At 49.9% G+C, this 23,493-nt stretch overlaps 1 protein-coding gene across 1 annotated transcript; it reads left to right on the top strand.

Moving 5' to 3' along the window:
- Window positions 1-7,541: 7,541 nt before the first annotated feature.
- Window positions 7,542-11,277, top strand: LYPD5 (LY6/PLAUR domain containing 5). The gene is made up of 5 exons (XM_068993267.1): window positions 7,542-7,629; window positions 9,279-9,407; window positions 9,943-10,119; window positions 10,319-10,465; window positions 11,018-11,277. The coding sequence occupies exons 1-5, from the start codon at window positions 7,542-7,544 to the stop codon at window positions 11,275-11,277; spliced, it is 801 nt and encodes a 266-aa protein (XP_068849368.1).
- The last annotated feature ends 12,216 nt before the right edge of the window (window positions 11,278-23,493 follow it).

Below are 23,493 nucleotides of genomic sequence, written 5' to 3'. Positions count from 1 at the left end.
TTAAAAATAGCCTGCAGTACCTAAGTGTCCAATAGATGAATAGACAAAGAAGATGCAGTATAAAACAAACTTATTTACAAAACAGAAATGGGGTCACATACTTAGAGAACAAACTTATGGTCACCAGGGGGAAGGGTAAGAGGAAGGGATAGTTAGGGAATTTAGGATTGACATGTACACACTGCTATATTTAAAATGGATAACCAAGGGACTTTCTTGATGGTCCAGTGGCTAAGACTCTGCACGGCCCATTCAGGGGGCCCAGATTCGATCCCTGGTCAGGGAACTAGATCCCACATGCCACAACTAAAAATCCCACATGCTGTAACTAAGATCTGGTGCAGCCAAATAAATAATAAATAAATAAACATTTTAAAAAAATAATAACATGGATAACTGACAGGACTGACTGCATAGCCCAGGGAACTTTGCTCAATATTATGTGGCAGCCTGGATAGGAGGGGAGTTTGGGGAGAATGGACGCATGTATATGTATGGCTGAGGTGCTTTGCTGCACACTTGAAAGTATCACAACATTGTTAACTGAATAAACTCCAATATAAAATAAAAAGCTTTTTAAAAATGTTTTTAAAAAGAAGATGTGGGGTGTGTATATATATATACACACACACATATGTGTGTATGTGTGTATATATATATATATGAAAATGAAAGTGAAGTCGCTCAGTCGTGTCCAACTCTTTGTGACCCCATGGACTGTGGCCTACCAGCCTCTTCTGTCTGTGGAATTTTCCAGGCAAGAGTACTGGAGTGGGTTGCCATTTCCTTCTCCAGAATATATATATATACACACACACACACACAATGTAATCTTAAACATAAGAAAGAATGAAATGATGCCACTTGCAACAAGACAGATGGACCTAGAGACGATCATACCAAGAGCAGTAAGTCAGACAGAGAAAGACAGGTATCTTATGATATCACATATGTAGAATCTAAAAAAAAGATACAAACGAACTTATTTACAAAACAGAAATGGACTCACAAACATAGAAACAAACTTACGGTTCCCAAAGGGAGAAGAGAAGAAAGCAGGGGTTTGGGATTAAAAGATACACACTAATATGCATAAAATAGATAAACAACAAAGACCTACCGTATATCACAGGGAACTATCTTGTAATAACCTATAGTGGAAAAGAATCCAACTCAGAATATGTATGTGTTTGTATAACAGAATCACTTTGCTGAAAAACTGAAACTAACAAAACATTGTGAATCAATGATACTTCAATTTAAAAAGATAGCCTTCAGAGAGGGAGAGGGAGAGTCATACTCGGGAAAAGATTCATTGCCTCCTCCAGGGTTTATATTTAGAAGTTAAGCAAAACGATATCTGCCACTTGCTTTTACTGGTTCAACAGTAGTAGGTAAATAGAGCAAAAGTGCCAGCAAATTTGGACAACTCAGCAGTGGCCACAGGACTGGAAAAGGTCAGTTTTCATTCCAATCCCAAAGAAAAGCAATGCCAAAGAATGCTCAAACTACTGCACAGTTGCACTCATCTCACACGCTAGTAAAGTCATGCTCAAAATTCTCCAAGCCAGGCTTCAGCAATACGTGAGCCATGAACTTCCAGATGTTCAAGCTGGTTTTAGAAAAGGCAGAGGAACCAGAGATCAAATTGCCAACATCCGCTGGATCATGGAAAAAGCAAGAGAGTTCCAGAAAAACATCTATTTCTGCTTTCTCGACTATGCCAAAGCCTTTGACTGTGTGGATCAAAATAAATTGTGAAAAATTCTGAAAGAGATGGGAATACCAGAGCACCTGACCTGCCTCTTGAGAAACCTATATGCAGGTCAGGAAGCAACAGTTAGAACTGGACATGGAACAACAGACTGGTTCCAAATAGGAAAAGGAGTATGTCAAGGCTGTATATTGTCACCCTGCTTATTTAACTTCTAAGCAGAGTACATCATGAGAAACGCTGGGCTGGAAGAAACACAAGCTGGAATCAAGATTGCTGGGAGAAATATCAATAACCTCAGATATGCAGATGATACCACCCTCATGGCAGAAAGTGAAGAGGAACTAAAAAGCCTCTTGATGAAAGTGAAAGAGGAGAGTGAAAAGGTTGGCTTAAAGCTCCACATTCAGAAAACGAAGATCATGGCATCTGGTCCCATCACTTCATGGGAAATAAATGGGGAAACAGTGGAAACAGCGTCAGACTTTATTTTTGGGGCTCCAAAATCACTGCAGATGGTTATTGCAGCCATGAAATTAAAAAACGCTTACTCCTTGGAAGGAAAGTTATGACCAACACTAGATAGCATATTGAAAAGCAGAGACATTACTTTGCCAACAAAGGTCCGTCTAGTCAAGGCTATGGTTTTTCCAGTGGTCATGTATGGATGTGAGAGTTGGACTGTGAAGAAAGCTGAGCGCCGAAGAATTGATGGTTTTGAACTATGGTGTTGGAGAAGACTCTTGAGAGTCCCTTGGACTGCAAGGAGATCCAACCAGTCCATTCTGAAGGAGATCAGCCCTGGGATTTCTTTGGAAGGAATGATGCTAAAGCTGAAACTCCAGTACTTTGGCCACCTCATGCGAAGAGCTGACTCATTGGAAAAGACTCTGATGCTGGGAGGGATTGGGGGCAGGAGGAGAAAGGGACAACAGAGGATGAGATGGCTGGATGGCATCACTGACTCGATGGACGTGAGTCTGAGTGAACTCCGGGAGAGCCTGGTGTGCTGCAGTTCATGGGGTTGCAGAGAGTCGGGCATGACTGAGCGACTGACCTGAACTGAACTGAACCATGAATTGGTCTTCCCCAGTGGCTCAGGGGTAAAGAATCCACCTGCAATGCAGGAGACACAGGTTTGATCCTTAGGTCAGAAAGATCCACTGGAGTAGGAAACGGCAACCCACTCCAGTATTCTTGCCTAGGAAATCCCATGGACGAACAAGCCTGGTGGGCTACAGTCCATGGGGTTGTAAGGAGTCAGACATGACTGAGCACAGCACACACACACACACACACACACACACACACACACACAAAGGATCTTTTAAAAAAATCGCTATTGGTATCTGTGCTTTGGCCACGTTCCGTGTTTCATATTGCAGTTCATAGTTTCTGCTAATTATTTACTATACCAGACTAGAAATGCTGAATTCCAAATTTAAACCCATATATGCTTTCACTTGGCCTAAATCGCTATATAATAACTAACATTTGATTAGGGTGTTAGTAATCCACAAAGAATGTAGGTGGGTGGAAAAAAAAGAGTATTACACAGTAGTCTCTTAACTATATTATACAGTAGTTGCTAATTATTGCTTTAGAAATTTCATCAGCATAAAAGCTATTCTAAAAATTAATTACTTGTTATGTACATGTTGTTTCAAGGCATTAAGATTTTTTAAAAATTAATCCTATCTGACATCTATCACCTGGAGAAGGAAATGGCAACCCATTCCAGTACTCTTGCCTGGAAATATCCATGGACGGAGGAGCCTGGTAGGCTACAGTCCATGGGGTCGCAAAGAGTCGGACACAACTGAGCGACTTCAATGTCAATGTCAAAGATGACATCTATCAAGAAGGAAAAGTAGGGAATTCCTTGGCAGTCCAGTGTTTAGGACTTGGTGCTTTCACTGCTGTAGCCCCAGGTTCAAACTGGTCAGGGAACTAAAATTCTGAAAAGTCAAAAAAAGAAAAATAATCAGGGCCAGAACATGGAAAGCTATTATAAAACTAATTGGATCACTGAATACATTTTTGTAAAAAATAAGGTGGTGGGTTGGAGGGACTGTCCCAGGTGTTATTTCAGGTGAACGTAGATGAATCCAGATCCATTAATGATTGGTCTGAATTTATCTCCTACCTCCATTTAAACTATGAAGGAAAAATTTCAAGAAATAACTAGAAGAGGAGGAAAACAAAGAATCCTTTCATCTAACTTTTTTTGCATACTTAATTCAACCCAAGGACCTAGCCATGTAATTTGAATATTAGACTCAAATCTAAACTCTAGAAATTTGAATGTTTGGATATTAAACGCAAATTTAAATTCTTAAAAATTATTCGCTTTAAGTAAGAACTTTGGGACCTCCCTGGTAAATTGACCTTGCAATGCTGGAGATGACGGTTCGATCCCTAGCCAGGGAACTAAGATCCTACATGCCTCAGAGCAACTAAGCCCGCTTGCAGCAACTACTGAGCCCTCAAGCCACAGCTAGAGAGCCTGTGTGCTGTAAGGAAAGATCCTGAATGATACAGCGATGGTCCTGCATGCTGCAGCTAAGACCCAACACAGCTAGATTAATTAATTAAAATAATGTCATTTAATTAATTAAGATAAGGACGTTTAACTTCCAAAAGACAGAAATGTTGTTTCACCAAATCCTTCCCACTGAGGAATAAATTATCAGATTCAGGTGAGTTTATTTCATCTCAAAGATTCTTAAAATTCATCTTTATTTCAAGCTCTGGAGATGGAAAAAATATACTAAAAAGAGAATGAGTAGAGGATGGTAGTTGCTGTGATGTATCACTAAGATCTTTTTAGGGATGAAGAACTTGCTTCTCATCTTAGCAGGTTCATGAAGAAGCTGCTAAGAACCCACACGCTAGAGCTTCCCAAGGTGGACTGAGCCCTTCGTGGGGCTGCACCACAGCCCAGCTTTTCCCTCTGCCCAGCCCTGCCCCCTTGGCTCCCCTTCCATGGCTGTAGAGTCCCACAGTCTTGATCACTTGCCTCTCAAGGAGTCACCTCAGAAACTGACAGACAGCCTGGATCACATGTTTGAAAACAAGAAAATGAGGGGAACAATCCACAACAGCTTGCAATATTCAAAGTTAGGATCAGATTTGGTATAAATACCAAAGAATTGAAAGAAAGGTCCCCAACTGATGGTTGTACACCCATATTCATCGCAGCTGCATTCACAACAGCCAATAAGCAGAAGCAATCTATGTGCACGTCGACGGATGGATGAATAAACAAAATGAAATAGATAAATACAACGGGCTGTTACTCATCCTTAAAAAGAAAGGAAATTCTGACACATGCTACGACTTGTGTCATGGATGAACAACAAGGTACATGGATGAACCTTGAGAACTACGTGAAATAAGCCAGTCGTAACAAGATAAACACCATTTGATTTCACTCATACAGAGTAGTCAGATTCATAGAAACACAAAGTTAAATGGCAAATGCCAGACTTTGGGAGGAGAGGGTAAGAGAAGATACTGTTTAATGGGTCTGAATTTTCAGTTTTGCAGCATAAAAAGGTCTAGAGATTGGGTGCACAACAATGTAGATATGTTTAACACTACTGAACTGTTTTAAAAAATTAAGGTCTGATCTGAAAAAGAAATACTGATGTAGCAGAGTCTGTGTGAAATAAGAAAATACTGGCACACAATGTACACAATTCAGCTTTGGGTAAGGCTGTGACTAAAGTCCCAGAAGAAAACTCCACAGTTCTGATCATGTATGTGAAGAACATTTATGCAGAATATAAAAACTGGCAGGGACTTCTCTGGTGGTCCAGTGGCTAAGACTGTGCTCCCAAAGAAGACAGACTGAACTCAGTTCCACTGAAATAAAACGGCGGGGGGGGGGGGGGGGGGGGTTTCAGCGCTGGACAAACTAGTGGGAAAGTGCCGGAGACAGAGGGGAGGTTGGTCCAAGGGGTGGCCCAGCACAATGACTTCCTCCTGTGTTTGCAAATGCTCTTTGCTGTGATCAGGCATCTGTGTTTGCTAATTTGGCTCCTGCCCTGCCATACACAGAGCCTGGGGGACAGGGGTACTATCTTCCTTAATGATGACATTTCGAAGGGATGGCTCCCAGGTCCCTGAGAAAGACATTCCTGGGCTGTAAAACTGGCAAGCAGCTGGGAGAGGATCTACCTACATTTTAAAGGAACAGGGAAAGAATCGGCAATGACAAGTTTTCTAAGGTAAATGCTCTAAGAAAAGGGAGGCTGGGGTCTCCTGTAGTCAGGAAGAAACCCCGTGTGGAGTTTAGTCAAGCTCAGGAAACCATCAAGGCTGTCCTGGTCACTGCCTCTGCCCGTCCATCTGTGGGCTCATGACTCTAGGTCTCTACATGTGCCTGGTGCCCACCCTGTATGGCACAGTGAGTGGGTATGACCCCAGCAAGCAAAGCCTTCAAGCAGCGAGAAGCAAGGCGGATCAGGCAGTGAGGACCTGGGCTCTCTGTCACAGGCCCCACTGCCCATCTGGAAGTCCCCATCTGCCCAGTGTCTGAGTGTCCACGTGGGCGTGTCCGCATCCTTGGGCAACAGGGTATGTCTCCAATCATCTGCCTGTGTCTGTCCCCTCCAGTGTTTTGAAATTTATTCATTTAACAATCTAGGGACTTCCTTGGTGATCCGCTGACTAAGACTCCACTCTACCAATGCAGAGGGCCTGGGTTTGATCCCTGGTCAGGGAATTAGACCCCATATGCAGCCATTAAAGATCCTGTGTGCCACAACTAAGACCCAGCACAGCCAAATCAGGAAGGAAAAAAAAAAGAATCTGACTTGCAATTCAGGGGACATGGGTTCGATCCCTGGCCAGGAACTAAGACCCGACATCCCACAGAGCAGTTGTGCCATGACTAGAAAGTCTGTGTGCCACAACCAAAGATCCCACGTGATGCAACTAAGATCCAACACTGCCAAATAAATAAAGTATTTAAAACAATCTAATAAAAGTATATCAAATACCTTCTGTGGGCACATCCGGTTCCTCAGGTCTGGGTTGATTCGTCTGCATAGATTTGCATCAGTCCATACCGGGTGTGTCTGTTTTTCTGCATCCCATGAGTAACTGCCTCTCTGGGAGGCTCTATCTCCCTGTCAGTTTGTCAGGTCTTTGATTCACTCATTCCTACATCATCACAAACATCCCCTGAGACCCCTGAGGAATTCACAGCCTGATGAAGGAGAAGGACGTTAGCCTAACCCAGAGTGACCAAGGCTGGGAGACAGGGAGGTGCTTGAGGCCGAGGGTGGAGGGATGATTGTTGGGGCGGGGGTGCAGGTCAGGGAAGGCTTCAGGGAGGAGGTGACGTTTGCTTCTCTGGGTCTGGAGGCATGGTCCCCTACAGGTGGCATGTATCAGGGTAAAGGAAGAGAAGTTGGAGGCCACGTGTGCCCACCTCAGACTAGGGCTAGGGGAGTGGGGTAGACAGCCCCCCAAACACAAATCCCCCAAAATGAAGGGTTACAAGGCCCCAGCCCCTCCTCTCTCAGACCCAGGAGTCAAGGCCCCAGCCCCTCCTCCCTTAGACCCAGTGTCCAGGCCCCCAGCCCTTCCTCCCTCAGACCCAGTGTCCAGGCCCCCAGCCCTCCCTCCCTCAGACCCAGTGTCCAGGCCCCCATCATGATTATCTAGGAGGAGACTAGCCTAAGCAGGGGAGGGCGGGGGTGGAGGAATGCCAACCTGCCTGGGTAGCCAGGATGCCTGAGGCTTGGCTTGGAGAACCAGCCAGGCAGAAGTCAGAGCAGGAGGAGCTGTCCTCCCTGTCTCCACTCAGGTCCACAACATGGCAGTGGGAGTCGCCAGAGTCATCCTGCTGGGCCTCTTTGGGCCTGTCCTCTGCCTGACCGATGTCCAGACTTCTGAGTCCAGTGGTAAGAAGGGCAGTTGGGTGGGTGGAAGCAGGACTCTTCTGGGTCTGAGGGAGCAGAGAGAGTGGGGGCCAGATTCCAAGGACTCAGGGAAAAGTGAACTGGAGGCCCTGACTCCTGGTCTGAGGGAGGAGGGGCTGGGGGCCTGGACCCCTGGGTCTGGGGGAGGAGGGGCTGGGGGCCTGGACCCCTGGGTCTTGGTCAGGGAGACTGTGTCCTCTCCCTTCTCTTCCCCTCCTCTAGTCTTCCCACATCACTCACTTGCTCCACTCTCTCTGGTTCACTACCCCAGCCTTTCTCATCCCCTTTGCCCATGTCCCCATTCATTCAAAGGTACTTCTGGGGAGGCATGGGGGATCTTTGTAGAACTGGCAGGAAATCTTGACTCAGGCAACCTCTTCCCCTACAGGGACACAGTCATATCAGGATTGAAGTGGCTACAAACTTGAGATATTTGAGAGATGGGAAGGAGGCTATGCCTGCACACAACTTTGTGTGCGCGCTCAGCCACAGAAAGAAGAGAGTTCTATTTCTGTGTGTGTCCATGGGTCAGCATGTGCTGTGGGTCTCTGTGCTTGTGTGTGTGTATCTACAGAAGGTTTTCGTGTCTGGGTATTTGAACAAATATTTTCATGGGTCTGTTCATCTCTGATCCTCACTTTTCTTTGTAAAAGAGATGCGAGTATAATTTTGCATCTCTGCTTCTCTTTGTGCACCTCTGTGCCAGGTAGGCCTGTATTTCTCTCTGTGTATGTGTGTTTGGGTATTATGATGCGTGTCTGTCTCTCTGTGTATCTCTTGTGTGTCTCTATAAATCTTGTATCTGAATGATTTTAAGTTGTCTGATTTTGTAGGTCTCTTTTTTTTATGTAGCTCTATCTTCGCCTAATTGTAGGCTCTGATTTTATTTGTGATTCTTGGGTCTGTATTTCTCTCTCTCTGGGTATGAGTTCCTGTGTTCCTGGGTCTGTGTGTTGTGACTGTCTCTGCATCCACACCTATTTCTGTCTGAGAGTCTGAATTTTGTGTGTATAAGATACCTTGGTTTAGAGAGTTTCTGTTGGAGGGTCTGGGCGGTACTTGTTTTGTGTGTGAATGTAGAACTCTACATGAACGCATGCAGGGTCCTCTGTGTATATTTCTGATTGGCATGAACCTGTGTCAATTTCGTTATTTTGTGTTTACGTCAGTGTGTCAGTGTTCTGTCCAGGTACTGCAGGGACTGGCTGTGTGTGTGTGTTTGTAGCATGAGATTGCACACCCCGCTGCTTGTACTAGAGTGTTTGTTTTCCATCAGCAGCCTTTTAGTGCTACTGGATGTTGTGCATTTTGGGGGGAGAGGGGAAAGCAGAGTAGGAGTGAATTGCTTCCTCCTTTATCAAAATCTTAAAGGGCTTCCTGAAAGAGGGTGGAAATTTGAAACAGTCTGGGGGAAAAAACTGGACTAGCAGGGGCAGAGGCCAATACCCTTGCCAACAGTCAGGCACAGTCATGAGCAGCCACACCAGCAGACCCTGCTTCTCTCAAGGCAACAAGGCCTGTCACCTCTCAGAGCAGAAGGGCCTGGCTGTCATCTTTAGGACGGAGCCCCAGGTGCCTGGCCCAGGCTCATCGCGGGCCTGTTCCTCTCACCGCACCCCTGCTCTCCCCAGGGTCCCAGGCCCGGCAGTGCTACAGCTTCCAACACATCTACTTCGGGCCCTTTGACCTCAGTAATGTGAACTTCAGCAATGTCTCCTGTCCGCAGGGATGCTCTGAGGCTGTCTTGTCCCTGAACACTGGTGAGGGGCAGGAAACGCAGAATAAGAAAGGGGCGGGGGACGGGGCACGGGGACGGGGGTGAACATCAGCCAGGTGGGGGTGGGAAAGGGGGGACGGAGTAGGAGACAAAGGATGCGGAGGAGCTGGGTAGAAGAGGAGAGGAAAGGCGGCGGCAGAGATGCGGAGGTGGAGGGAGGAGGAAGCCGGAGAGAAAGAGGGGATGAAGGGGTGGGAGGTGGAAGGAGGCGACCGTGTGGAAGAGCCAGGAAGGGGCGACGGAAGGGCAGACCCGGGAGAGAGAAAAGGAGGAGAAAAGGGCTGGTGGTGTGGGGCGGGGGTCGCGGCGGGGAGGGATGTAGGGACAGCGGAGAGGGAAGCGAGGGAGGAAGAGAAGGGCAGGGCAGCAGGGAGAAGAGAAGCCAGGCTGAGAGGAGAGTGGAGGAGGAGAGGAGGCAGGAGGGGGAGACTTGAGACGAGAGGGAGAGGAATGGGTGTGGGAGAGGAGGCCGGGCTGGAGAAGAGGCAGCGCCCCAGCCTCCATGCCCTCGCCCCCAGGGTACCGCTCCTCAGTGACCTTGGTACAGAAGGGCTGCTGGGGAGGCCCGCTTACGGGCCAGATGCTGTCGAATGACAAGTCGCTGCCGCCTGACTACTCGGTGGTGCGCCGCTGTGCCACCGACCTGTGCAACGCGAACCTCCAGAGCCACGACTCCCTCCCCAATCTGAGCCCAGGTATTAGCGAGGGCGGGGCTGGGCGTGGGGCGGGCGGGCCCCCGGCGTGCGGGGGCGTGGCCTCCGCTGGGCTCCTCCTCCCAGCGCGCTGGCAGTCCAGCCTTCCAGGCGCGCAAGGTGGACGCCGTGGCGCCGTGCGCACGCCCCACGTCCGGACGGCGGACGGTGACCTGAGTGTGCCTCCACGCTCTCTTGGCAGCGCCCAACCCGCCGACGCTCAGCGGCACCGAATGTTACGCCTGCGTGGGGATCCACCCAGAGGACTGCACTCCGGAGAAGTCCCGGCGGGTCCAGTGTCACCAGGACCAGAGCGTCTGCTTCCAGGGCAATGGACGATTGACCCTTGGTGAGGGGCTGGGAGGGCCTGGGCAAGGGGCGTGGAGGCAGGGCAGGACTGACTGAGACACCGCCCTGATCTGAGGGAGGAGGCGTGGCCCTGGTCTGGGGAGGAGGCGTGGCCCTGGTCTGGGGAGGAGGCGTGGCCCTGGCCTGGGGGAGGAGGCGTGGCCCTGGCCTCGGGAGGAGGCGTGGCCCTGGTCTGGGGAGGAGCCGTGGCCCTGGTCTGGGGAGGAGGCCTGGCCCTGATCTGAGGGAGGAGGCGTGGCCCTGGCCTGGGGGAGGAGGCGTGGTCCTGGTCTCGGGAGGAGGCGTGGCCCTGGTCTGGGGAGGAGCCGTGGCCCTGGTCTGGGGAGGAGGCCTGGCCCTGATCTGAGGGAGGAGGCGTGGCCCTGGCCTGGGGGAGGAGGCGTGGTCCTGATCTAAACAAGGAGGCATGGCTCTGGTCTGAGGGGACTGGAAGGAAGTCCGAGGACCCAGTCGTGGCCTTGGCCTCTGAGGTGAAGGTTCAGCTGTGGCTGCCTCCTTCGGTCCTGACCCCTCCTCACCACCCCCCTCCCAGGCAATTTCTCAGCCCCTGTGTACGTCCGAACCTGCCAACGGCCCTCCTGCACCATCAAGGGCACCACCAGCCCCTGGACAGACATCGACTTGCAGGGCTCCTGCTGTGAGGGGGACCTCTGCAACAGGGACTCCCTGACCCAGCCCTTCACCAGCGCCTCGGACACCGCCGCTCCCCGGGCGCCCCATGTCACGGGCCTGCTCCTCATGGTCTCCCTGCTGGGGAGCGCTCTGGGAGGACCCCTTGGGCTCTCCTCATAGTCAGTCCCTCCAGCTTCTTCCTGAGTGGGATGCTGGGGGCAGGGCACACATAACCTCTTCTCATTGCTTCACTTCCTGGAATGTGGAAAATCAGAGCTACACACCTGTCTCTCTCTCCCTCCCTCCCTCCTGCTTCCCTACTGATGCCTAGCAGGCCTGGAAGAAACTGGGCAAGGTCCCCAGCACCCCAGGGTGGGGAGCAATGGCCACATCCCACATAAAGAGCAAACCTGATCCCATGCTGAGCACCGAACAGGCCCAGCCTCCCCACAGCCCATTTCCTGTTGTGGGTTTCCTGGCCTGAGGCTCTCCCAGAACCTAACCAGCTCCAGCAGGGAGCTACAATGATGTCTTTATTAGTACCATCATGGGAGACTTGAAAGGCAGTATAACCAGCATATCCTAGACATTAGGAGCTCAGACCCTGAAGCCAGGCTGCATGGGTTCAAATCACGCCTCTACCATTTAGCCTGTGGGTGACCTTGGGTGGTTATTTAACCTCGCTGAGACTATGTTTCCTCACCTGTTGGGCAGAGGTGAAAATAAAACCTACGATAATGACAAGACCTACTTCACAGTGGTCGTGGTCAGAATTTAACAAGATGAACATGGAGTACCAAGGACAAAACTGCCACCCATTGTCATGGTCCTCATGTCACAGACGAGCAGATGTGATGCTTGCAAAGGCACCTGATTGACCTCATGTATCTCATGAGTGGGGAGCGTGACTCCAAGCCCTGTGAACCACTAGGCAACTCTGCCTCACAAACACATGAATGTTGACTGACTTGATAGAAAAACACTTGAGACCCCGCAGTCCCACTATTGGGCATATACCCTGAGGAAACCATAACTGAAAAAGATCTGTACTCCAGTGTTCACTGCAGCGCTATTTACAGTAGCCAAGATGTGGAAGCAACCTAAATGTTCATTACAGATGAATGGATAAAGACGGTATTGCACATCTTTATCACTCATTCATAAAAAGGAACAAAATCGGGTCATTTGTAGTGATGTGGATTTGGGCTTCCCAGATGGCCAGTGGTAAAGAACCAGCCTGCCAATTCAGGACACTTAATACACACAGGTTTGATCCCTGCATAGGGAAGATCCCCTGGAGGAGGGCTTGGCAACCCACTCTGGTATTCTTGCCTGGAGAATCCCATGGATGGAGGAGCCTGGCAGGCTGTGGCCCTTAGGGTCTCAAAGAGTCAGACACAACTGAAGCGACTTAGCATGAATGAACCTAGAGTCTGTCATTCAGAGTGAAGTAAATCAGAAAGAGAAAAAAAATCATATATTAACACATATATATGGAATGTAGAAAAATGGTACTGATGAACCTGTTTGCAGGGCAGGAATGGAGGCAAAGATGTAGAGAATGGCTTGTGGACTCAGGGCAGGGAAGGGGAGGGTGGGACGAATTGAGAGAGTGGCATTAAGTAGTGTCCATGTGTAAAACAGATAGCTACTGGGAAGCTACTGTATAGTACAGGGAATTCAGCTTGGTGCTCTGTGACTTAGACGGGTGGGGTGGGAGATGGGGTGGGAGATGGGGTGGGAGGGAGGCTCATGTGGCTGATTCACTTTGTTAAACAGCAGAAACCAACACAACATTGTAAAGCAATTCTATTCCAGTGAAAAAAATCAAAATTAAAAAAAAAAAAAACACAAAACACGTGAAGCAAAGCTGAACAAGGCAAAACTCTCTAACCTATGGGGATCAGGGAAGATATCCCGAAGGAAGTAAACCTTAGGCAAACTCTTAAAGGATAAAGCGTGCGAGCTCAGTCGTGTCTGACTCTGGGATCCCATGGACTGTAGCCTGCCAGGCTCCTCTGTCCATGGGATTTCCCAGGCAAGAATACTGGAGTGGTTTCCATTTCCTTCCCCAGGGGTTCTTCCTGACCCAGGGATCCAACCTGCGTCTCCTGCATTGCAGGAGGATTCTTTAGCACTGAGCCACCTGGGAAGCCCAAAAGATAAAGAGGAACTGGCAAAGAGAAGTAGGAGGAAGGGCATTCTAGGTGGAGGAGATAGCCTGGACAAAGATCTGGAGGTAGCAAGGGACTCAGCGTGTGTGGGACATTTACACAAGCTCGTGAACTTCAGAAATGGAACCCTCCAGCACATCTGTTTGCACACAGATTTTACAAAGTCCCTTCACATCATTTCCCCACAAACTGAATCCTCCCAGTGACCCAGTGAGGAAGCAAAAAGAAACCTCATGCCCATTTTGCAGAGAACTTGCCCAAAGCACAATGAGAGTAATTTTCAGAGTAAGTGATGTAGCAAGAGTGTATCCTCATAGCTTCAACTTCACCCCAACAGGCAGCCTTATGGGGAGCAGGGCATCTCAGAAACACTCCTACACTCCTCTGAGGTCATGGGGAGAAGGGCTCTCAATGCCTGTACATCCTGACTTAGGCAGGGAAGCTGAATGTCATTATCTATTCATTCATCTTCTTTACTGAGCACATTCTGAGTGCCACCTGATGGGAATAGTGACTCACTGGAAAAGACCCCGATGCTGGGAAAGATTGAGGGCAGGAGGAGAAGGGGGTGGCAGAGGATCAGATGGTTGGATGGCATCACCCACTCAATGGACATGAGTTTGAGCAAACTCTGAGAGACAGTGAAAGACAAGGAAGCCTGGTGTGCTGTAATCCATGCAGTTGCAAAGTCGGATACGACTGAGCGACTGAACTGAACTGAACTGAACTGTGTGCCAGGCACCATTCTCACTGCTGGACATATAGCAGTGAGGAAAACAGGCAAACATCCCTGCCTTCAAGGTAATGACTTTTCTTGTGCGGGGTGCAGAATTGGAATTTTATTACAAATGTGGTTTAAACCTGGGCTGGTCAGTCTGATGTGGACTTGTCTAGGTTAGGCTACAGTACCAGTCAGTCATTCAAATGCTAATCTCAGTGCTGCCTGGGAGGTATTTTTTAGATGTGATTAAAGTCTGTGATCAGATGACTTTAAATTCAGTAGATTACCCTAAGATCATCTGGCTGGGCCTGATTCAATCAGTTCAAAGGCATCAAAAGCAGAGGTAAGGCTTCCCTGCAAAAGAAATCTACCTAGGTGAGACTTCCCTGGGGGCTCAGTGGTTCAGAATCCTCCTGCCAATGCAGGGGACGTGGTTCAATCCCTGGTCCAGGAAGATCCCACATGTGGCGAAGCAACTAAACCCATGCACTGCAACTTACTGAGCCCGTGCTCTGGAGCCCTCATCCCACAACTACTGAAGCCTTCATGCTTAAAGCCCATGCTCTGCAACAGGAGAAACCACTGCAATGAGAGGCCTGCGTGCCAAAACTAGAGAGTAACCTCGACTGGCTGCAACTAGAGAAAGCCCATGCACAGCAACAAAGATTCAGCGTGACCGAAAATAATAAATAAGTAAATGAAAATGTTTAAAAATGTTAAAAGCACACAAAGATTCTGGGGAGTGGTGGCATTCTCTCTATGTGTGTGGTGACTTCATGGGCATCCACAAATGTAATTTTTTTCAAAGAATTAATTTATTTTTATTGGAGGAAAATTACAATATTGTGATGGTTTTTGCCATACATCAACATGAACTGGCCACGGAGAAGGCAATGGCACCCCACTCCAGTACTCTTGCCCGGAAAATCCCATGGACAGAGGAGCCTGGTAGGCTGCAGTCCATGGGGTCACTAAGAGTCAGGCACGACTGAGCGACTTCACTTTCACTTTTCACTTTCATGCACTGGAGAAGGAAATGGCAACCCACTCCAGTGTTCTTGCCTGAAGAATCCCAGGGACGGTGGAGCCTGATGGGCTGCCGTCTATGGGGTCTCACAGAGTCGGACACGACTGAAGTGACTTAGCAGCAGTAGCAGCAGCAGCATACATGTGTCCCTGCCATCCTGAACCCCCCCCCCCACCTCCCCCATGAATGTAATTTGTCCAGTGTTCTTAGTCACTCAGTCGTGTCTGGCTCTTCCGACCCCATGGACTGTAGCCCGCCAGGCTTCTCTGTCTATGGGATTCTCCAGGCAAGAATACTGGAGTGGGTAGACATGCCCTCCTCCAGCGGATCTTCCCAACCCAGGGATCGAACCCAGGTCTCCAGCATTGCAGGCAGATTCTTTCTGTAAAGAATCTGAGTCACCAGGGAAGCCCAAGAATACTGGAATGGGTAGTCTATCCCTTCTCTAGGGGATCTTCCCAACCCAGGAGTCAAACTGGGGTTGCCTGCATTGCAGATGGATTCTTTGCCAGATGAGCTACCAGGGAAGCTCCTATTTGTCCAATATATATCTCTACTTGTATCTACTTTATGCATGTGTGGTATACTGCATAAAAAAAATACTAATGACAACAGTAAAGTCAGACCTAGAGCCCAAGACTCCCACATTGTGGCTCTTTAATCTTTGGTGACAGAGGTCAGGATACTGGCCATCTCTGGTGCATCAGTTGGAAGAGGGGACAGGAGAACCTCTTGAGATAATGGAGTTGCTCTATGACTTGCTTGAGGTGACAGTCACACATGTCTACACAGAGGTAGAACTGCATCAATCTGGACACTTAAGATGTGTGACCTTTCCAAAGTGTAAGCCATACCTCCACAAAAGGAAGCAAAATTAAAAGTATGACATATAATTGAATGGTCTCATTCTGGGATTTGCATGAAAATAATATAGGAAGTGAGGAAATGGGTGGAGGCACTGATGAAATGCAATTAAGCATGAGTTGGTATTTGTTAGATGGGTACGTGGAGGCTTATTATACTCTTCTGTTCACTTCTGTATGTTTGAAGTTTTCCATAATAATATACATGTCTCTGTGTGTGTATACATGAACAGATAGATGGACAGAACAACTCCCATTTGAGTCCAGTGACCCAGGCACTCCCTCCCTTCAGAACTCAGATGCCTGCCTCCTCTCAATGGTCTCACATCGATCACCCTTCTCCTATGAGTCCCTTGCCCTCCCCAGGTTAATGCAAAAGGGAGCCTAGGTCAGCACCAAGGATAGATCCACACACTGGGTCTCAGAACCACAGACAGCAACTCAACTAATAAGTGGGACAAAGGACACGGCAATGAGGAAACAACATCCTTCCCACTTCCAGGAGGGTGTGGGACAGGGTGAGAGGGCAGAGTCAAAGGGGAGCCAATCAGTACTACTGAATAAGAGCAGTCCTTCAACCAATAGCCACTGAGCACCTCCTGTGCCCACCACTGTTCTAAACGTTCGGGATGGCAAAATCCTTGTCCTGAACAACTTGAAAGAGAAGAAAACAGGGTCACTTAATAATCCTAAGGGCCATGATAAAGACATAGTAATGAGATGTGATATAGGGTTATTTATGAGACAGGAGAGAACCATTTCTAAGTTGTATTTTGTTTTTTGGTATTTTTGTGGCGGGGAGAGGTGCTGCAGAATCTTAGTTCCCTGACCATGCCACTTGCATTGGAGGCTTGGAGTCTTAATCACTGGACCACCTGGTAAGCCCCAAAAGGAAGTGGATCTTTTTTTTAGGTTGCACTGGACAGCACACTGAACTTCCCCCACCAGGAATCAAACCCACAGCCCTTGCAGTGGAAGCACAGAATCTTAGCCACTGGACTACCAGGGAAGTCCAGGGACCATTTCTGAAGAAGTGGTCAAGGAAGAGACTATACTGAACAGAGAACTGGATGAAGTAAAGAAATGATCCAAGAGGAGACTGAAGATCAAAGCATTCAGGCAGAGAAAAGTAAGCACCAAGGTGCTGAGGCAGGAAACAGCATGGCATGTCTGAGGATCAGCAAGAAGGTCAATGTGGTGGAGCAAAGTAAGTGGAAGGGAACGTGGCCATAGGGGTTTTTAGTAAGATAGACAAGATAGGAATAGACATGCAGAGAGAAAAAGATAAAGAGAGATGGGAAAATAGGAAAGACAAGCAGAGACTGAAACAGTAAAAGCAAGACCCAGAGGCAAAAAGAAATTAAGGACTTCCCTGGTGGTCCAGTGGTTAAGACTCTGCATTTCCAACGCAGGGGGCACAGGATGGATCCTTGGTAGGGGAACTAAGATCCCACATGTTGCACAGTGTTGCCAAAAAATAAAAATAAATTTAAAAAAAGAGAAATAAAATAACACTAGCTATGATTTATAAAGTGCAATTTCTATTATCTATTGCATTACCTATTCACATATACATATTTATGGGCTTCCCTTGTGGCTCAGGTTTGGTCCCTGGGTTGGGAAGATCCCCTGGAGGAGGGCATGGCAATCCACTCCAAAAAACGTATTTATTCTTAATTGGAGGATAATTGTTTTAGTGTTGGTTTCTGCCATACATCAACAGGAATCAGCCATAGGTATATGTATGTTCACTCCCTCTAGAAAGATGGTACTGATGAGACTATCTGTGAATCTGCAGGGCGGCAATGAAGATGCAGACATACTTGTGGACTCTGCGGGGGGAAAGGGGAGGGGGTGGAATGAATTGAGAGAGTAGCAGAATTTAGTGCCGTAAAGCAAAAAGTTACTTCTCATGATTCTGGGGGTTGACAAGGCAATCCTGCTGATTTCTCTGGAATTTACTCACGCAACTGCAACAGATGGGGCTGGGCTGGGGCTGCGGCCAGGGTGCTTTGTTCCTCCTCTGCATGGCCGCTTCATGGGACAAGCTTGGGCTTCCTTACAGCATGGAGTCTTAGAGTTCCAGCTTTTAGTTCTCTTCAGAACTGGACCTGGATCTGGCCCAGCATCATTTCTGCTACATTTCAATGAGTCGAAGCAAGTCACAAGCCAGCAGATGGAAGGAGAAAGGACGCAGAGTCTACCTGTTGGAGGGAGACGCCACCTGCCAGCACAAAGGAGGAGGAATTACTGGAACCAGCTTGGGAGACAAAGTGCCACAGGGGCTTAACATATGCCAGGCCCTGTGTGTGTGTGTGTGTGTGTGTGTGTGTGTGTGTACTTAGTCGCTCAGTTGTGTCTGACTCTTTGTGACCCCATGGACTATACAGCCTACCAGGCTCCTCTGTCCATATATTTCCCAGGCAAGAATACTGGAGTGGCTTGCCATTTCCTCCTCCAGGGGATCTTCCCAACCCAGGAATGGAACCTGCATCTATGTCTTCGACTGGTAGGCAAACTCTTTACCACTGAGCCAAGGGGAGCTGCACCTAATCCTCAAGCAACCTTGCGACACAGGGTATAATCATCCTAATTTCACAGGTCTCACAGCACACACAGCTAGGGACAGCAGAGCTAGACATGAACCTGGGCCTGTCTCTAAACAAGGCTGTATGTGTGTTATTCTGTTCCACCCAAAAAACTCAGTAACGGTGGCCGTGTCAAGATTTAACCCAACTGACCCAAAGTCTCTAAACACCCAGATTGTGAGACTGATAGTTTAGCTGTTAAGTTGTGTCCGATTCTTTGCGAACTCTTTCGGACTCTAGCCTGCCAGGCTCCTCTGTCCATGGGATTTCCCAGGCAAGAATACTGGAGTGGGTTGCCACTTCCTTCTCCAGTGGATCTTTCTGACCCAGAGATCGAACCCTGGTTTGCTGCACTGCAGGCGGATTCTTTAAATATACATATATATGACTTAATAAAACAAATTGTTTTTAATTGGTAGGGAACACAGAAATACAAAGGACAGAATAAAAACAGAGAGGCATGCATTTGGAGACAAAGACCAGGAGACAGAAACTCAGAAGCAAGGCCAGTGAGTACAGAGAGAGAAAAGCAGATTCACAGAGACAAAGCAAAAGCAAGAGACAGATTGACAGAACCACAGGCTCTCCCTCTTTAGCCAGGAAGCTCCATGGGGCAGGGATTTTGCCTGTGTTGTTATTACTGTACCCCAAATGCTTACAGCAGTATCTGACACTCAGTAGGTATTCAATAGATGGATTGTTTAGTTGCTAAGTCATGTCGCTAAGCCCGCCAGGCTCCTCTGTCCATGGGATTTCCTAGGCAAGAGTGGAGTGGGTTGCCATTTCCTGCTCCAGGGGATCTTCCTGACCCAGGGATCGAACTCTCCTCTCCTGCATTGCAGGCAGGTTCTTTCCCTGGTGGCTCAGATCGTAAAGAATCCGCCTGCAATGCAGGAGACCCAGGTTCCATCCCTGGACGATCCTCTGGAGAAGGGCCTGGCTACCCACTCCAGTATTCTTATCTGGAGAATTCCATGGATAGAAGAACCTGACAGGCCATGGGGTTACAAAGAGTAGGACACGACTGAGCAACTAACACTTTTTTTTTCCTTTACCGTCTGAGCCACCAGGGAAGCCTAACAGATGAACATTATACTGGAAATGAGTTTGGGTAAGCTCCAGGTGTTGGTGATGGACAGAGAGGCCTGGCGTGCTGTAGTCCATGGGGTCGCAAAGAATCGGACACGACTGAACGACTGAACTCAACTGAGACTGGAGAAACAGAGAACATGCAGTTCCCCCAAAATACCGCCAGGTGGCAGGATCCCCAGGCCCTGACGCCTCCTGATGTGTAAATCCAAAAGACAGCGGTTGGAGGATTTGACGCCACAGGCCTCAGACTTTCAGGATGTCTTCCCCCCGGGCTGAGCCCCGCCTTTCCCTGCACGAGCCCTGGGCGACGAGTGACCTTTCCTTCTGAGACAACCTCTTCACCCGCTCCGCCACCCTGCCGAGTTAAACACCTCTTTGTCTTGGCCCCTTCCGGCTGGGCCCCAAGGCATGTGAGTCCTTTCCAGGCCCGGAGCTGGAGCTGGAATGAAGGTGGGGCAGCTGGGAGGAAGCCAAGCGAAAGTCCTAAGGACTTGCAAATAAGTTCTAGTCTTCCCGGACCAGCGCTGCGGGATTGAGGCCCGCTCCGCCCTCAGACACAGGGGTCCAGACCCCCAGCCCCTCCTCCCTCAGACCCAGGATCCAGACCCCCAGCCCCTCCTCCCCCAGACCCAGGGGTCCAGGCCCCAGCCCCTCCTCCCTCAGACCCAGGATCCAGACCCCCAGCCCCTCCTCCCCCAGACCCAGGGGTCCAGGCCCCAGCCCCTCCTCCCTCAGACCCAGGATCCAGACCCCCAGCCCCTCCTCCCCCAGACCCAGGATCCAGACCTCACCCCTCCTCCCCTAGACCCAGGGGTCCAGGCCCCAGCCCCTCCTCCCCTCAAAGTCCCAGGCCGCAGCCCCACCCCCTCCTCCGGGCAAAGACCTCCTCTGGAGCTCCCCCTCCCTCTCTCTTCAGAGACCCCTCTCCCCCTGCACTCCCCGCTCCAGGACTGAGAACAAGGCTGAGTCACAGGAAGCGCCGGGGTCCTGAGTCACCAACCCCCGCTCTGGGCTGCAGGGAGCTGGCTCTGGAGCCGCGTGCCCCACCAGCTGGCCCCCACAGCCCAGAACTTCCCTGTGGAGGCAGGTGCCCTTCCCACTGAACCTCGCCGCCCACCCTGGCATCTCCCCCGCCTGCCTTCTCTCCGCCTTTCTCTTTTGGTTTTGGTCTCTTTGGCGGCAAAATTCCCCTCTGCTCCACCTTCCAAGTCTTTGGTTCTGACTCCTGCTTTCTCCTCACCTTTGGGTCTTCTGTCTCCATCGCTCTGAGTTTGTAGAAAGAAGATCCCCTCCCCCCATCTCCCACCTTCCCTCCCTCTGTTCCTTCTCTGTCTGTCTGTCTCTCTGCCTCCCTCTCCTCTGGCTACAACATTCAAGCTTGCATTATTGTCTCTCTTCCCTCAGTGTTTCACAGTTGCCCACACGGGCACACGGAGGCAGTGCAGGGCCTGCGGCTAGGGGCCCCATCTGTGGCTACCGACCCTCTCAGGCAGCTGCAGGCTGGGTGTCTCTGGCCTTTGGCCCCTGACACGAGGCGGAGGTGGAACGGGGAGGGGGAGGCAAGGCCGTCCCCAGCTGTGTCCCTGAACAGGAGAGGGAAACTGAGGCAGAGATGAGCTTAGAGAGGTCCAGAGACACAGAGCTCTAGAGACAGAGAGAGGAGGAGACAGACAGCAAGACACAGAGACCCGGGGTGGGGGTGGGGATCCTCTGAGGTTCAGTGGTTAGGACTCTGCGCTCCCCCTGTTGAGGACCTGGGTTCAATCCCTGGTCGGGGAACTAATACCCCACAAGTCACGTGGCACAACCGAAAAAGAAAAAGAGACAGAGCCCGGAAGACAGAGACACAGACAGTGAGAACACTGAGGAGGGGCATGGACGCAGAAGGACGAGGACAGGGAGAGAGAGAAATAGAAAAGCAGAGGGGTTGTCGGGGATCACCTATATATGGAGTCTTAAAAAACCGGCACAAATAAACTTACAAAACAGATACAGAATCAGAGACACAGAAAATGAACTTATGGTCACCAAGGTAAAAGGAAAGTGAAGCTGCTCAGTCGCCTCCGACTCTTTGCGACCCCATGGACGGTAGCCTACCAGGCTCCTCCATCCATGGGATTTTCCAGGCAAGAATACTGGAGCGGGATCTTCCCCCGCCAGGAATCGAACTCTGGTCTCCCGCATTGCAGGCAAAAGGAGGTGGGATAAATTGGGAATTGGGGATGAACGGATACCCACTACTGTATATAAAATAGAGAAACAAGAAGGACTTACTGTATAGCATAGGGAACTATATTCAATATCTTGTAATAACCTATCATGGAAAAGAATCTGAAAGAAAATGTACATTTACACACACACACACATATATAACTGAATTACTTGCTGTACACCAGAATCATTGTAAGTCAACTATACTTCATAAAAATGTTAAAAAGCAGTGAGACAGAGATGCTGAAAGACAGAGACACCCAGAGAAGCAGAGTGAGAGAGAGAAACGGAACCACACAAATGCAGAGACTCAGAGGTACTCTGAGAGAGCGCGAGCTGGGAGAGACAGAGGGGCTTAGAACAGGGGAAAACAGAGACCGAGAAAGACAGCCGGAGACAGAGATAAAGAGGAACCCGGAGGCTTCCAGAGTGGGAGAGACAAGAGGAGTCAGGGGAGAGGCCCCGCGGAAGCCGAGAGGGAGGAGAGGAGAAATGGAGGGCTGCAGGTGGGCGGCTGGGGTAGCGGGCTGCAGTCTTGTGACCGCCCAGAGGCGGCAGCGTCTCCTCCGAGCCGGCACACGCGTGCGTCTCCATCAGCCTCCCGCCGCGTCTCAGCCTCTCGTCCCGAGTGGGAATCACACGCGCGGCACGGGGCAGCGCCCCAGCCTAGGTTGTGTTTTTGTCACCGGGTGTGTCTGAGTTTGCGGTTTGATGCCTCTGGGCGTGTCTGTGTGGGTTGTGTTGGTGTGACGCCAGGCATGTCTGTGTGTGTCTCATTGCTCGGTGGCTGGCGGGTCCATGTTCCTGCTTGACATATGACTCCTGGGAAGGGAGAAGGGTTAATGTCTTGGGTGTCCCTCCTCCCCACCCAGAGTGGTGTCCATGGGTCCACGGGCCACACCTTGAGAGGGCTTTTGTGTCACCCCGCCAGCAAGTCCTCGTGCGTTGCTGCGGGAGGGCTTTGACCTGTGCCCAGCTGTATACAGCAGAGACCCCTGCGTTGCTTCTATGCTGCTGCACGTGGGCACATGGCACACGCCGTGCGGCTGTCACTCTGGGAGTCATCACGCATCACTCTGCGCTGCATTTGCTATTCTGTACATCAGCGCACGTGTTGTGTCTCTTCATAGGCTTTGTGTGTGTAAAAGTTGTGTCTCACTCAGTGGTGTGACACCATGCTCTCCTTCAAGGTGTATGTCCATGTTGGGGGCCTCTCCTTTCCCTGCCAAGGACACAGCCCGGGGACCACTCTCAGAGTGTTGTGACCATGTGGCTGTGTGTTACACTGTACCAGAGGGTGTCCCCCGGTGCTGTGTGGGTGTTGGTGCCGGCCTAGGTGACGGACGTGTCAGTGGGCCTCGTCCGCCGGTTCACGGGACACAGTGTCTGTGCCGGGCAGACTGCATCGGCGCTTTGCGTCATGATGTCTTGGCGTAGTGCCCTGTGTATGTGGTGCTGGTGTGGCCCCTGGTGTTGGAGTGTATCATGTGCATGGGTGTGGAATGTGCTGTCTGTCAGTCTGAGGCAATGGTTGGTGTTCTACTCCGCGTATGTGGCTCTTGGGCATCAGGGCCTATGTAACCTGTGTGCCGGGCCTCCCTCCCCCGGGTACCATTCTGTTGTGTCCTGGGTGATGCAACGAAACAGCTCAGGACGTCTTACGGGGCGGGTGCCACCTGGGTTTCTGTGTGTGGCGCTGTGCCTGTGGGCCTTTCCCCAC

Source organism: Capricornis sumatraensis, chromosome 20 (assembly GCF_032405125.1).
Source record: "Capricornis sumatraensis isolate serow.1 chromosome 20, serow.2, whole genome shotgun sequence".
Taxonomy (NCBI): Eukaryota; Metazoa; Chordata; class Mammalia; order Artiodactyla; family Bovidae; genus Capricornis; species Capricornis sumatraensis.
The sequence above is the reverse complement of the archived record's forward strand: the minus strand, read 5'-3'. Positions and strand labels throughout refer to the sequence as shown.

Excerpts from the sequence above, each read along its gene's own strand:
- LYPD5 (XM_068993267.1), top strand. The coding sequence starts at position 7,542 with ATGGCAGTGGGAGTCGCCAGAGTCATCCTGCTGGGCCTCTTTGGGCCT. Across the intron at positions 9,408-9,942 it reads TGTCTTGTCCCTGAACACTG|GGTACCGCTCCTCAGTGACC; the intron begins GTGAGGGGCAGG and ends CCTCGCCCCCAG. Across the intron at positions 10,466-11,017 it reads CAATGGACGATTGACCCTTG|GCAATTTCTCAGCCCCTGTG; the intron begins GTGAGGGGCTGG and ends CCCCCCTCCCAG.